The sequence below is a fragment of the Ctenopharyngodon idella genome, chromosome 6 (assembly GCF_019924925.1).
Source record: "Ctenopharyngodon idella isolate HZGC_01 chromosome 6, HZGC01, whole genome shotgun sequence".
Lineage (NCBI taxonomy): Eukaryota > Metazoa > Chordata > Actinopteri > Cypriniformes > Xenocyprididae > Ctenopharyngodon > Ctenopharyngodon idella.
The window spans coordinates 22,363,680-22,379,981 of record NC_067225.1 but is presented as its reverse complement, the minus strand read 5'-3'; the positions used below and the strand labels follow the sequence as shown (position 1 = coordinate 22,379,981).

General features: G+C 36.3%; 1 protein-coding gene across 1 annotated transcript in view; it reads left to right on the top strand.

Annotated features, from left to right (window-relative positions):
• Nucleotides 1–16,302, top strand: part of brinp3a.2 (bone morphogenetic protein/retinoic acid inducible neural-specific 3a, tandem duplicate 2) — a 35,046-nt gene that overhangs the window by 5,033 nt on the left and 13,711 nt on the right. The window contains exons 2-3 of the mRNA XM_051897383.1: nucleotides 6,957–7,259; nucleotides 14,616–14,806. Of these exons, the coding sequence (XP_051753343.1) occupies nucleotides 7,060–7,259; nucleotides 14,616–14,806 (391 nt within the window). The 5' untranslated portion in view covers nucleotides 6,957–7,059. The remainder of the gene's footprint in view (nucleotides 1–6,956; nucleotides 7,260–14,615; nucleotides 14,807–16,302) is intronic.

The following is a 16,302-nucleotide window of genomic DNA, read 5'->3' as shown; positions in this document are numbered from 1 at the left end:
ATTTCACTAAGAAACCTTTTACCCTCAGGCACACAATGAAAGACAGTGTTGATTGTCATGGGTTAGAGAATAACATAGCTAATTAAGAGTAAAAGCTCATTAGTCAGCGGAGAGAGGAGGATGTGAGGTTTATCGGTTCCTGTTGCAGACTTTGAAGGTGGTTTCAGGGATGACTTGAAGTCAAGCCTGAAAGAACCAGAATTACAAATAGTGGGATCCTACTGTAAAAATTGCAATACAACCCTGTAATCAACTTTCACCCAAGATACACACTTTTGCAAACAGTCAGACAACCCTCCATCCACCCTGCGGACACAGATATAGAGCAGGAAATATTTTAGAGAATGTAGCTTCATTTGCATGCTTCCAGCAGAGACAGCCAAAGCTCATTGCAATTGCACAGGTTGTAAATGAAAGAACTGAACAGATGCCCTGAGTCCAAAGTGCACACTTGAATCTATCCTCTGAACATGGTTGACTCAAATGCCATTGAGAACCCAAGTTTGAGAGATCCCCAATCTCATCATCTTAACCTTTCAAAACTACTTCAACAATACTTAACTTTGAGCTGGGTTTTACTTTTAGTTCTCGTTCTTAGTTGTAATTTAAGTTTACGTGCCTGGAGATGTTGAAAAATGGTTGGCTATATGGAGTTGTAGATGGTGATGAAGGATTAATGGTTTTCTGAGGACATAAATTCGTTTAATAATATTAAAGGGATATTCCAGGTTCAATACAGGTTCAAAAGTTAAGTTCAGACAATAGCCTTTGTGGCATAATGTTTATATACACTGTAAAAAATATTCCGTAGTTTTTACAAAATAATTTTGGCAGCTGTGGTTGCCAGAATAATTTTGTAAAAAATACAGAAAAACTGTAAACACATTTACAGAACAAACTGTCAATTTTACAGTATAACACTGTAATTAACAAACAAGAAAATTTGAATGTAAACAAGTAAATTCAACAATGCACACTACTACTAAAATCTGTTTTGTACCTTTAACATATACTGACAACCACCATAATAATGCAGGTGATAAAAGAGAAAGCCACATGAAGAATCAGAGTTCATCACAAATAGCTTTTCCACGAGCTGAAGTATATACTAATGTAAAGAGGGTGCAAAGAGTCATTCACGCAAACGCAAAACACCATCATGGTAACCCACAACACTTACATAATGCAATAAACATTCATTAAACAACAGAAGATGTAACATAAAACCCTAATGTACATAACTGATAACAAAAACTATTAAGAAACATGATTTTTTTAAACAAAATACATTCAAATGTGGAGTGTCACACAGGGAATTGTGGGAATATCAGTTTACAGTTTTTGACTGTAAATTATACATTGATTTGTTCTTTTTTACTTCTAAAAATTGTAAAATTTACAGCATTTTACTGTGAAAATTACATAAAATGTCTGGTAAGAGCTTTTACAGTTTTTCCTTGTATATAGTACTGGAACTTACTGTTAACCTATTTACAATTTTTTTCCGTAGCGTTTTTACAATATTTTACTGTTAAAATCACATTCATTTTTTACAGTGTATATATATATATATATATATATATATATATATATAATAAATAAAAATAATTAATATTAGTAATAATAATCATTTTGACTGAAAAAAAAAAAAAATCAAGGTTACGGTGAGACACTTAATGGAAATAAATGTTGTTGTTTTTTATTTAAGGAAATTTGAATCTTTAAAAGCAAATTAACTCTGTTGAAATTGTGTATTTAGGCTGTGAAGCTGTTTTAATCATTTTTTAGTCATTTTTAGGTTTATAGTGTTGTATTGCAATTGTAAAAACTTTACAGAAAAGCAGTGATTTTGATTTTTAAAGGTAGGGTAGGCATCTACGGAGAGGCTAGCAATAGCAAGCTGTAGCTTTAAAAGTATAAGATCCCACCCTCCCTTCAGAGCGTCTCCAAAGCCACGCCTCCTCCAAAACACATGAACGCACACAGCCAGAGCAGAGTCTGCAAAGCGTCACGAGAGATGGCGTTAAATTACCTCATGTCTCAAAGCACATAACATTACAATAATAATGAACATAAACAACTTAAGCCGGGGACACACTTAACGATTGTAAGGCCGATTATGAATGTAATTTGATACTTACGACTGATCATGCCCAAACACGCTGAGTCAGAGCCAGTTGCGTTCAGTCGGTGTTTACAGTCAGTGTTTAAATGCCGTGTGTAAGTATATAAATCTGCTTCAGTTGAAGGAAACAGTCTTTGTGTGTTGAACACAGTCTTAGAATGTTTTAGCTAGTCACTAAATGTGTGCCAAGCTTTAGAGCTCTGACTTGTACCACCTGACTGCTGCAGATTCATTTCGGCATTGATAGCGTTGCCATAGAAACACATAATTCTGAGTCTGAACATCACAGCTTGTCATCTCTTAAAGGGTTAGTTCACCCAAAAATGAAAATTCTGTCATTAATCACTCACTCTCATGCCGCTCCACACCCGTAAGACCTTCATTCATCTTCGGAACACAAATTAAGATATTTTTGTTGAAATCCGATGGCTCAGTGAGGCCTCTCTCAAGATCCATTACATGTACTAAAAACATATTTAAATCAGTTCATATGAGTACAGTGGTTCAATATTAATATTATAAAGCGACCAGAATATTTTTGGTGTGCCAAAAAAAAACGAAATAACGACTTATATAGTGATGGCCGATTCAAAACACTGCTTCAGGAAGCTTCGGAGCATTATGAATCAGCATGTCGAATCAGCGGTTCGGAGTTCATCGGATTTCAACAAAAATATCTTAATTTGTGTTCCGAAGATAAATGAAGGTCTTATGGGCGTGGAACGGCATGAGGGTGAGTAATAAATGACATTATTTTCATTTTTGGGTGAACTAACCCTTTAATTACAGTACGACATTGCATGAAAGCAGCATAAGCTCGTTGTTTTGGTTCAGGAGGAACTGTAAAAGGTAAAAGGCTGCTTTTTGTTTGTGGCGCTCGGTGAATGTCTGTCTACAACTCTGCATAGCGTCATGGAACATGCTGATGACGTGTGATGTCTGTGCGAGCAGGGTGTGCGGAGGTATGGAAATACACGTTGATAGAAAGGTAGGACTGAATGCATTGATTGGACAAACTGAGACTTACACAGAAGATATATGTGCATTTTAGTATTTTAATTTTTAAAATAAATTGAAAGACAAGTAGAAATTATTTTTTTGCCATAAAAACTTTCAATTAAGCTTAACTTGAACTGAACCTGGCATTTTCCTTTAATATCAGTTTTGTAAGAATACAATCTAACTTAGCCCTTTTGTTGAGCTTCTGAAACAAAATTTGAAACAAAGATGAAAAGTTCACAATGGTCTTTGTGATGCATAACTAATCATTTGTTGACTATCTAAGTTGGGTTCAAGCAAAGTTTGGAGTTGAATTCACAATTCAACACACACATTTAGTTCACAGGTGTTAATTGTCATCTCCACAGCAAAACTCAAGGAAACATGTCAGTTAAGCGCACCTGTAGAATTTGGTAAAATTCCCCACGGTTAAATTCATGTTCTAAGAAATTGTAAAAGATTTTTTATTTGGCTAGTTCTGAACACCTGTAGTCATTTCATTCTAAAGATTCCCATTTCAGCAACCTTGCAGGGATGTTCATCTTCAACAAAGGGAAGGAAATAGCATTTTCAATACCTAAAGGGGAAAAAAAAAATTCTTGCTAAATGGATATTATTTGTATTATCTGTTTGGTTTTAGTCAGTTATTTATTATAATCCGTCCACAATCACATTATGAGTATAATCTAAAATGACCGAGTTGCACCGCTACTTAATGAATATGACTCAATGTGCTTGAGCAAAATGGTATACAGTTTAAAACAGATTGGCTTTTTGTCATTTAGACAGCTATTTGTCTAGTCTGTTTCTCTCTTATTACTAGGCATAGCTGTAGTTTTAAAATGATTCGTCCCCCTAGGTGAACATTCAGGACCTTGTCATATTCACCATTTACATGACAAATTACAATACGAGTGTTTGTATTGCTATTGCAGGCCCTGCAGGTTATGATACAAATACTCTTGCAACATCTAGTTTAAAATGAAAAATTGCCATGTCATGTAGCAAGGCTGAGATGATCATGCAAAACTGTATACATAATTTTCTCTCTATAAAAGACTAAAAACACCTTTTTTATGAGTTCTACAGTGGTAACACAAATTTTAATCCAACATACCTCTAAATAATTGTTTTCTCTCCGTTCCCCAGTAAAACTAGCTAATGTTTTGATCTTCTCTCCCACCAGACCTTTGCTTAATTTGGCTCATGCAGATACTTATTTCATTTCTTAATTATCCTCATTTATGTGTTTACACTTTCTCCTCCATCATTTATTTCTCTGTTCATCCCACACATTTTATACATCAATTTTCTTTCATTCCCTCCACACGTCACACTTGTCAAGTCAAGTCAAATCAGTTTTATTTGTGAAAGTGCTTTTCCTTATTGTTTCAGAGCCTCTTTTACTGAAAGCTGTGGTTTAATCAACATAAAGTTGTGTAGGAACCAACAGAATTGTCACTTTTATGACATTTCAGACCAGCCTGAGGATATTTCAAGCCAGTTTTGTGTTCAATTATATTTAAGTGGCACCATTGGTGCTTTTCATGCGTCTGCAGTTGACGATAAAAAAATACATTTCTCTCTCAGGCTAGATGTTTTATTTGTGGTAAAAAAAAAAAGTATATCTCGCCTCCTCTTTCAGAGTGGATCGGTTTAACAGCATTTGATGAAGTGTATTGTTTTTGTAACCACAGATATTGTCTGATGATGCCCCTTTAAAAAGGGAATGACACATACCTGATATTATTCCTGCAGATAATAACCAAAATCCTGTTACTGCACTGGGTGAGGGAGATAATGTGATTATAGCAGCAGATTGCTTTGGAATGAACAGTGCTCTCGATTAATACATGTTTACACGTTCGGTGTATGAAGATAGCGCACAGGTAAAGATCTGAGCTGTTGATTCAAGGTTGCAGGTTTGACTCAGAGAACTGGACAGTAAAAGAGATCACAACCCTGCTCTTGAATAAAGTACTTAACTACAATTCGCTCACTGAAATGACTGTATTTTGCTTTTTTTATACAGAACTAAGCTGAAATAGCCCAACATGTTCAAAAGAGAACATAAGCCAGAAGCACCATCTATCTCAAAGCTTCACTCTGCCCTTGTGACTTACATTAGATGCCTTTTAATCGTAACTTTTTTTCATGTTGCCACCTTCCAAGCAGAGCTACCATCCCAAAAAAAAAAAAAAAAAAAGAAAAAAGAACTGGAACACATATAACAATGGTTTGCTCTCGGGAGAAATGTAAACAGTGATTTTACACAAAAGCAAAGCGCTTGTTACTCAAGGCGGAAAAATAGCGAGTCAAAAGAATTGCTGATGGAAACGTGGAGATTGCGGCATTTGAAAGGCCCTTTTTTGTGGTGCACTGTGGCGCTGAAGTGCAGCGCATTGTAGGATCCCTACTGAGTGGTTACTGTGTTCCACCGAGATTTCCTCATCAATATGCATAGAGAAGTACGGATGTCTGCGTTGAAGAATTAGATGTCATGCAGCAAAAGCCTTGCTTTTAAATCTGCTGTAATCACAGCAGAAAGCATTGTAGCCCGAATCGGGGCTGTATTCACACCATTATGAATGTGTGTGTCAGCATGTAACATACATTATATAGTTCTGTGGGAGATGAGGATGTAGATGCATCACCCAAGAAAGGCCTCCCATTGGAATAAATGCCGAAGGTGGACATCTTATGATTATGACTTGAAATGTTAAGCTTGGACATATTTAATTAAATGATATTCTGACCAACAGCTATATAAATTTTATCCCATCACTATCTGCACTTCAATAAATGTAGACATAATAGCGCTTCTGTTTTGATATGCACATCACCATAATTAGAGGTTATAAGCACTGATGCACAAGTCAATGTGGTGCATTTATATTGCATGTTACCGTAAGGTCTGTATTTTCATCTGCATTTGCATCTCCTTTCACACTGTTCCATATAAGTATGATGATTTTTGAAAGTCGCCCACACATATGGTCACATGGCACACATGACTTGACAGACTGTCATCAGAATACAGTAATGAGACTCTTTTCCAACATCTGGTTTGGTCACGGCCGTGAAGAATGATTGACAGCACTTGGTGGAAATATGGAAATAATAACAGGGTTAGAACAAGAGGCGGGACTGCAGTAGACGCTGAGAACTAAATACTGAAAGAGATGTTGAAAATGCTCTCATGGCATCTGTTTATCATGGGACTGAATTACAGTGCCTGCATTTAAACTGTAACTGGTGCTGTTGCCTTTTTATACAGTTTGCTTGAAGCAAAACGCTTGTGGAGAGTTTCAAATAATTTGGATTAATAGAAGCAGTAAAAATTTTTTTTTTTTAGGGAGAATTTCTCCATTTCATATACCAGTGCAGTTGCACAGCGGATACTAAAATTGGAAGCATGTGCACAGGAGGATCTTATTATTTCACTTACATCCTTTTATTGTTAATATGGTGATACTTTGTTCCTCTGAAGTACTAAAACACTCATTACCATGCAGAGAACATTTTTATGTGAATACATTACACTTCTCACTTACAGACAATTAGTAGATTATTCTCGCAAAGAATCATTGTACTTTTCTCCCCTGTCTATGTTGACAAGATCTCTCCGGAGTCCTAAATAGTTTTTGTGGCCTCAAGGAAACAGAATTTTCTGCTAATTGCCTCTCTATGTGTCTCTTTCTCTGTGTATGCACTTTTCAATTAAATGAACAGTTGTTTTGGTGAGTTTGTCTGAGTGGAGGTGAAGGTGACTAAGTGTTTACTAATGTATCTTTGTCTTTTCTGTTTGAATCTGTCTGCTGTGTGTGTTTAGGTGAGTGTTTGTGGGGCCGAAGCCATGCTGATCTTCAGTGCCGGGTGGTGGAGTGTGGTCTTGCACCAGAGCCTGTGCTGCTGAAGGCTTGTGCTGCTCCCCCATGGCTCTATGGGAGCTGCTGCTGCTGACTTTCAGCCTCCGCTGCTGGCTGACAAGCTCTGTCAGTTTAGCTGAAGAAGGCCCTGCAGGCCCCCTGGACTGGCTTCTCTCTGACAAGGGCCCCTTTCACCACTCACAAGAATACACTGAATTTGTGGAGCGGAATCGTCAGGGATTTTCCACGAGATACAAGATCTACAGGTTAGTTGCAATTGATTTGAGGCCTATATGATACAGGTTTTATGTATGTTTTGATCATGACACACTTTTTGACCCCATATACAGTAGTACATATAATATATATTAATTTAAACACTGAATTTATCAATCTAGCCACATTTAGAAGCCTTGTTCATTATCAGGATGACCACACGCTATTTTTATAGAACTTTGTTTCCCGGAATGCATTATGTGTGTTGAATTTTTTTTGAATTGGAACAAGTAGTAGCCTAATTTCCTCTTCTGTCATTTTAATTCAATTTCCTGTGGGTGTAGACAATTCAATTCATATTCCAACTCATGAATTGGAAGGGAGGCTTTGTTCTGAATTTTGCCCAACTCTTTTACTCTGTTTTATACTCAGTGCTAAAAACAGAACATGTGAATAACTTAAGCCATTTAACTGTCAGGAAATTAAATTAAATTACAGCACAGAATTATCTATATAAAGTAAATAGGCATATCATATTTTGATAAAAATACTTATATTATCGCCAGAATGTAACATATTTTGTTCTAAATATCTGAATTTCAGTTGTTATACAACTGATTATTTCTTTCTATTCCCTGAGTTTATGAATAATAAATGAATGGGCTTGCAGTAAAATAAAAATATTTAGTCAATACATGAAAAATCTGGCAATGAAAACACTACACATCAGAAGGTTGCGGTCAGTATTTTTTTTTTTTTTTTAAAGAAAGTAATTTTTTTTCTTTTCTTTCAAATAAACACTGCTCTTTTGAACTTTTTTTTTCATGAAAGAATCCTGAAAATATCATGGTTTCCACAAAAATATTAAGCAGCACAGCTATTTTGAACATTGATAACAATAAGAAATGTTACTTGCAAATCAGCATATTAGAATGATTTCTGAAGACTGGAGTAATGGCTGCTGAAAATTCAGATTTGCCATCAGAAATAAAATAGTTTTTTGAATTGTAATAATATTTCACAATAATAATGTATTTACTGAATTTTTGATCAAATAAATGTAGCCTTGGTGAACATAAGAGACTTATTTCAAACAAAATCTTATTGACCCCAAACCTCTGAACGGTAGTGTATTCTAAAAGCCTTAGATTTGCTGAAGTGAACTTGATAGCAGTAACATTATATAAATAAAATATGTTGAATTGCCTTTCTGGTCCATTAGCAGGTGAGCAGACATTCCAGCTCTTAAATTACTGGTGAGTTCTCATACATCATTTCCATCATTGCAGGGACAGTTATCGAATATTCATCTGTTCTCAGAAGCCACAGTTGACATCTTCTAATTTGTGAGAGCTACTTCATGGATGCTCTGATTGGCCCTTCATCAAAACATAGGAGTTTTTTTAGTCTGTTGGCTAAACCTGGTGCATCAGAGGCTCAGTGCACCCTCTGCAAGATTAATAGTCTTATCATGTGGCCAACTGATTAGTGGGCTCTTAATTCTTATTACTCGGCATTATCACCTGTTCCCTTGAGATGGCTACTGTCGGCAGCAAGGCTGTGTTAGGGGAAGATTACAACCACTACTTGATTAAATAAGCGTGTTATAACAAAATACTAATTGAAAAGGTTCAGCTTTCACATGCATGCCAAAGTTTAAGTACAACATTTAAATATAGTCCTTTCTCATTAAATAGCCCGCCTATTTAAGCTCTTAAATGCAACTAGGGCAATGTTTCAATCATTTATTATTATATTATATTATATTATATTATATTATATTATATTATATTCAGGGCTTGACATTCTACCCGCCAAATGCTGTAAGACAGCCACTCCCACTAGCCACTTTGGCGGGTTGGATATAATTTCAGCCTACAGTCAAATGAAAGGTAGCTAAGCTCGTCGTAGCACAAAATCACAATCCGATCACAATTCGTTATCGATTAACTTGCAGCTAGTGAAGGCGGGATCGGCGGAATTGCGCTGAATAACACACAACAAAAGCGCTCTCTTCGCGTGCGCGCTCTCTCTCTTTCTGTCGCACGCGATCAGTTCTTCTTGCACCTGAATAGTCAAAATGTCCATCGTGTGGAGTATCTCGCGTGAATACAGTCGGTTAAGGCTTAAGTGGACGTAAACAGATGGGTAATAACTGGATATGTGTAAGTATATTACGTCCATGCAATCAGCAACCCAATTAAATACCTGTCTGTCATTAATGTTAATCAAACAACAGAAGATGTTAAATAAATGTTAAATAAACCTACTGTATCTGAAAAAAGAGTTTAGGCTATTTAATGTACTGTTGTATTTGTAATTTGCTAATTTGCTTCTTTGTTCTTTTTATATAGCCTAACAAATATAACTTATACAATTATAAATTTTATCATATTATGGTCATATTACCCACACCTTGCCCAAAATTGCTTATACTTGCCATTGTCAACTTTAATCATATAAAATGTAATTTCCCAACAGCAAAATTGTGGCCAGTGAAAATGCTGAGTGGCTAGTAACTTTGGAAAACCACTAGCCACAGTGGCTGGTGAGCAAAAAGGTTAATGTCAAGCCCTGATTATATTATATTATATTATATTATATTATTACTTATGATTTTAAAATCTATTTCAACTTATATAGGACCATAAGTAATGCATCTAAATGCAGCTTTTCTATTATGACATACTGTTTTTGGTTCAAGGAGGCCTTGCCTGAAAATGATTTTGCATTTCAGTCCCATTCACATCCTTCCCAACATGCACTGGGCCATGAATAATTACAGTTGGATTGTTTGACAGTTTGCCACTTTTATTCACACAGTTGTTGTTTATCTTGTTGTCATGTTTAGTTATTTGTTGTCTTGTGATGTCGAGATGAGTTTGTTCCTTCACTCAAAAAGATTAGTTTGTTGATAATCACTCTAGCCTTGCTTCATGTACCAAGCGTTTTATGAGGGCTTCATGTTTCACGACTGTTCATTCGATGTTATCTTGTGATTTAGCATAATGCCGTTGCCGGGTTCAGACTACACATTATTTTTGTCTGTTGTGATAGTCACTGTTTCTGAAAGCTTGCCATGTTTGAAAGCTGTGTACTGAAGAGCTTCTGTGCACCTATTGGTCAATGTCACAGATGTGATGGAACCCATCGTGGAGAACTGAAAATTTAAACATGCTAGTCTTTCTGTCGGGACGTTGTGAAGTGTCTCAGATGCGGCGTCAGTTGTTGTCCACTTTGACACACTATGCGAGATAAAATGATCGATTCTTGCGTCCTGATGCTCATTGTTGTTTACGAACCACTCTACGTCAAACAGATCGTGCCAAAATCAGGCTGATATTGTGTAGTCTGAAACTGGCATAAGAAAAAAGCACTTGCTATACATATACTGCACATTTAGAAAAAAATAAATAATAATACATAAATAAAAATCATGAGATTAACATATTGAGCAATTTAAAACAATGTAAATAAAGGAAAAATAATCTCAATTTATGACAACATTTTCAGTATAGTGAATATGTCTACTTTTTATGTATTAATAGTTAATGTTAAGTAAATAAATTAAGCTATATGAAAAAAAAAATACCCATGCAAATTGTTGACAGTTGAGAGGTTGTTTGATTAAAATCACTTTCACGCAGATCTTATACCATACACCGGTATATTTGTAAAGTAATTCATAAGCTAATCTATAGTTGTGTTGATTTAGATATCAATTGCTTGTTCTTTGGAGTGTGAGACTTGTGCACAGATAATGCGTGGAAATGATAAATGTGGCATAGCTTAGTGTCTATAAAAGTCTTATATGTTTGTGACATCCGTAGATCAGATCGCATCTTTTAATGCTAATGCAGATTCTCTGTAATATGTTGCAGAGCCTGGAGCATTTTATTCAAACAATCACTTTTTTTCCAGTGCATTTTCTTTCTGATAACAACATGTGCATGTAGCAGACCTAGAGAGATTAAAAGTGGCAATATTATATTGGGGATAGCTTTTCCTCCTTCAAGCATAGCTTTGTTGCGTTGCTCAATTCAAATAATCCGCAATGACAGGTGGAAGATGAATTACCAGAAGTGCTTCTCCTACTTACATTGGTGTGTAACACTGTCTTCCGGGTAATGAAAGTGCACCATCTCATCCCTCCTTCAATTTTCCACGTTCGTCTTGATTGAATTTGAAAGAATTTTAATGAGTTCTTTGTTGAAAATAGCTCATTTTTATTTGGGAGATTTCACTTTGTAGAATATTGGGAAAATGCCATGTCATAACATTCAAAGACGGGGTCCAAATATACCACCTGCTTTACTGAACCACTTCCACAGGATAGTTTCCAGAGATGCTGGTGTGCGCACAGACTAAGGCTATTCTCTCTCTAATAATGTAAGTGGGAAAATCATTTTGAAATTGCTTGTAAAAGGTCATTTCATAAAATGCTATTTCTTTTCATGATGACAGCTGCCCTTATTTAAAGTTTTCACTTTTTTTTGGTCCACTTCCTTCTATATGATATTCAAATCATCTTTTTAATACTTATCTTAAAAGCAGAGATAAAAGCTTATGACATAAGCCTCGAGTACTTTTTTGTTCTTCAACAAAAAGCTGAGAAACAAAGCACAGAAAGCAGAGTCGGTTTCAGTGCTGTTGTGAAGACTGATGATGACTACCGTCGTAATGAGCATTTCATATAGCACAGCAGAAGTCCCATAGAGTGCTTCCTGGAGAAGCCTTTAAACTGTTCTCACACAAAGCCTTACCTGATAAGACAATCCAAGCTTATCGTGCTCAGCGGTGACGGGAAAGAGAATGACAGGGAGGATTTTCCGTCTTTACTTTCCTCTTTGTGGGCACCTTTGAACTCCTGAAGGCTAGCTCATCAGAGTTCCCAAAGAACTGTCCAGTTTGAAAAGTGGCTTATCATGGTGCCATGTGAAAGTGAGAGAGATCACTGAAATTCAGGCAAGAAGTCATCATCCCAATTGCTGGTATAGCACATGCCAAATGCAATATTACCATGTTTTACAGCAGCTGAGGGCGTAGCTTATGAAATTACCGAAAATTATTTTCTGACATAAATCCAAAAACAGCTTCGACCATACATTAATAATGTGTGTTTTTGTGACATAATTTTGACATAATTCTATCACTTTTGCCCCTTATGAATTGCAAAACAGCAGATGGAATTAAGGGCGTTTGCTGGAATGAATCAATCAAACATCTGGGTCGGGAGGCCTCTGTCATTACTCCTGATTTAATGTGATAGATCCCCTTTCAGAAGGCCACCCCAGCTCCATCCATCACCTGTGCATGAGGTTACTCACTATTTCTCAGCTAACTGAGAGGACAGGCTCTTATAGAAGAGAGGCGGATAGTGATTGGAGGGTGTTTTGAGATACACTGAGTGTGAGATTGTGCCAATGCCTTGTAGAGGCATCTTCCTATTTTAGCGTATGCATAATTGCATAACGCAGTGCTTAAAAATAAGAACCGGGGGTTGAAAGAATTATAGAGAGAAAAGGCTTGAATACTTAATTGCCTGTAACTGCATGAATTAAATTTGTTATTTTTGTATGCATTGTGAGGTGCTGCTGGTGAGACAAAGAAGAGCATTAGTCTTGACCTGTCGCTTAAGAAACGAAATAGTTTCTGTCAGGGCTAATTAAAAACAAGTTTTTTTTTTAATTACTTCATCAGCTACTCATCTTGCAATAAATGGCACAAATGTTAATTTAGTATTTTGCTCTAAGGAAGATCCATTGGTCTACTAGGCTGTGTTTACGTCAACTACCCGGTTCTAGTTTATTAGCCCACATACCATTTTTCAAACAATTTATGTCTACTTTAAAAGGTGACTTGGTGCTCTAATGTATGTCTTTGCTTTAATGTCTCGCTACAAGATATACAGCTACAGCTGAATTAAAGCCCTTTTTGTTTTCATTGTGAGCAGTTTGGATTGCATCATTTGACTTAAATAAAACTGTGCTAAGAACTAATTTAGCATATGAAATGTAAAAAACAAGCTAAATGTTCTAAAAACAAGCCAAGCCTGCTATATCCTTTCATACTTTCCATTAAAAGGCATTTTAATCTTGTATTTCATAGACTTCGAACAAATATGACTTAATAATTAGACTTAGATGCATCAGCAGTTAATTTGTTTCTGATTGACGCCTCATATAAATAGTACGGAAGCCCTGAACCGCATGGTGGGGGGAAAAAAAAAGAAAGAAAACTTATGGTGGGGAGGAAAAAGAAAAAGAAAACTTATCTCGTTGTTTTAACATAATAAGTCGTTATTTTGAGATATTAAGCCGTTATTTCAACATAAGTCATTATTACGACATAATATCTTGTTATTTTGAGATATTAAGTCGTTATTTCAACACAAATCGTTATTTCAACATAATATCTCATTATTTTGACATAATATCTCGTTATTACAACATAATAACTCGTTTTTTCGACATATTAACAAATTATTGTATATCAAGTTTAATAAAAGACGTGCAATTCCACGTCTTCAGTGGCGCAACTGTAGCGTGTTGGCTCGCAATCCCAGCTTTTACTGCGATCGCCGCGGTTTCAAAGCCGCCTTTTGCTGAGCTCCCTCTTCTCTATTTTCCCATCACATATCACATCAGAAAGGCATTTATTTTCAATAAAAATGTTGAAATAACGACTTGCGTCGAAATAATGACTTGCGTCGAAATAACGAGATATTATGTCGAAATAACAACTTATGTCGAAATAACGAGATATTATGTTGTAATCACGACTTATGTCGATATAACGACTTAATATCTCGAAATAACGACTTAATATCTCGAAATAACAACTTATTATGTTGAAATAACGAGATAAGTTTTCTTTTTTTTCCTTTTTTTTCACATTTTGTTTTTCATATGTATGATATATTGAGTCAGTTATGTCATGTGGTGCTCTGGAGGAAACCTAGGAGCGGCAAAAATTACAAAAATGCATGAGTCACCAAAGCCTGGGGTATTGTTTGTCTGTCTTTTGCCTTGAAGGATTTCAGAGCTTTGTGGTGGTATTTTTTTCCCCCATTTAACTTTTTTTCTGCTCCCCACTTTTATGAAAGGTATTGGTTGTCACCACAGGGCAGGCTTCTATGAGTCTTTCTGTCATGGCAGATTTCTGTCACGAAGTGTTTATTGAGCGTAGCACCTGTCAGCTGCACATTCGGAGGCGACGCCCAGCGCATGGTATTCATCCCCCAAATGAAACATGCTCTGAGAACCTGAGGCTAGAGATGCAGCTTGGCAGGAGCACTGGTTGCCCTGCAGGCCTCCTTCTATCATGTCCAAAACAGTCGAGAAATGTTAATGAAAACAGATCATTTAGGGACAGGCGTGTTTACTGTCTCTGTTTTTCTCATGCAGGGAATTTGGCCGGTGGAAAGTGAATAACTTGGCTGTAGAGCGACGGGATTTCCTGAACTCCCCCTTGCCTCTCACCCCAGAGTTTATAAGGAACATTCGACTCCTGGGACGCAGGCCCACTGCCCAGCTAATTACTGACAACCTGATCAAGAAATATGGGACCCATTTTCTACTGTCAGCTACACTAGGAGGTAGAAATTTATATTTTTGTGACACATCTTCCTGGTGGTTTAGCGCAAAGTTCATAATACCTACTGTGAGCGAGCTCTGTTTTTTTTTTTTTTCTTCTCCAAAAGACAGATAGTTCTCATGCATATTTACATCTCAATTTCCACTCTAATCAAGCCAAGGAAAAATCACTTGTGACAAGCTTTGCCTCCTACTGCCTTATAATGTATTACTTCTTCCACTGTGTGTTTGGAAGGGAAGGCAGGTGTAAACAGATGGGATCATGTCCAGAATGGGTTACCTTTCTGAAATCCACACACATTATTTCGCTCAGTTTTCAAACTCGCAAAGGCCTCTGCTTACAAGTTGCTTCACGTAATGCAACAGTATTGCCTGTACGCAACTGATGTGGCCTCTGGAAAACAAGCAATATTGTGTAAGGTTAGAGCATGAAAATGGAGATGCAAGTCCTGGCTTTGCAGCAGAGATCTGCCTGGAATATAAACTGCCAGAGAGAATCACAGAGCATATACAGTATAAGCATAAAATCACACTAATCTGCTTTATCTTATAGGGCTGGGAATTGATACAGATTTCCTGATTAAATTCTGTTTTACAAGTTCTCAATTCAATTTTGATCTATTTATAGAAGTTACAATGTCCATTCTGCTTACATTATCCGCCAATGCTGATATTGATTATAATACTGATATAAATGATAAAAGGCAGTGTTTCAGGCTTATTCAAACCAGTAACTCATCTTTTTGAACTGTTCATTAAAATAATCAGCTCATAAGAGTAATTTGTTTTGGGAATCAGGCTATACTTGTGTACAGATTTATGATTCACTAAGAGTCATTTGCTTGTGAATCAACAGAAAAATATTTATAGCCATTAATTTGTGGTTCACATTGTCTTTTTTATTGCTTTACATTCAATATAAACTGTGAACTCACATTCCCAACTCAACCAAAGATAAACTATGATTTCTTTTGCTGTGGTGCTGAAGATTCAATAGGAGTCTTCAATGCTGAAAAGCGGTGCTGGAAACACTGATACATGATACACAGCCACTGAAAATAATTGTAAGGATCGATCTTGGGATTTTAATAATCAATATAATGAAATAATAAAGGATTGTTCAAATGAAGATCATGGTTAATCAGAAAATCTGTATTTTTGCTTAGCCCTGTAATAATCAATCAGCTTACATAGAAGTAGTGTTGTCAAAAGTACCGACCGCGATACCAAGTTGGTACTGAAATTTTAAAAATGTAACACTTTGAGTGCTGTTGAGCGGATTTGTAAACACCTTTGATTGGCCTTTGTGTTAACTCACTCATCATATATGCCTGTGATTGGCTACAATGATCAAAGTACGGGAGCGTTTGAAAGCAGGTGTCTATCAGCAGACCTGTCCGGAACGCTTCTGTGTGTAAGTGCTTGGTGAAGCGCGTCATTGATGTCTATTTACAACATGTTTTTGAAGTGTTGATCATTGTAGCCAATCACAGACATA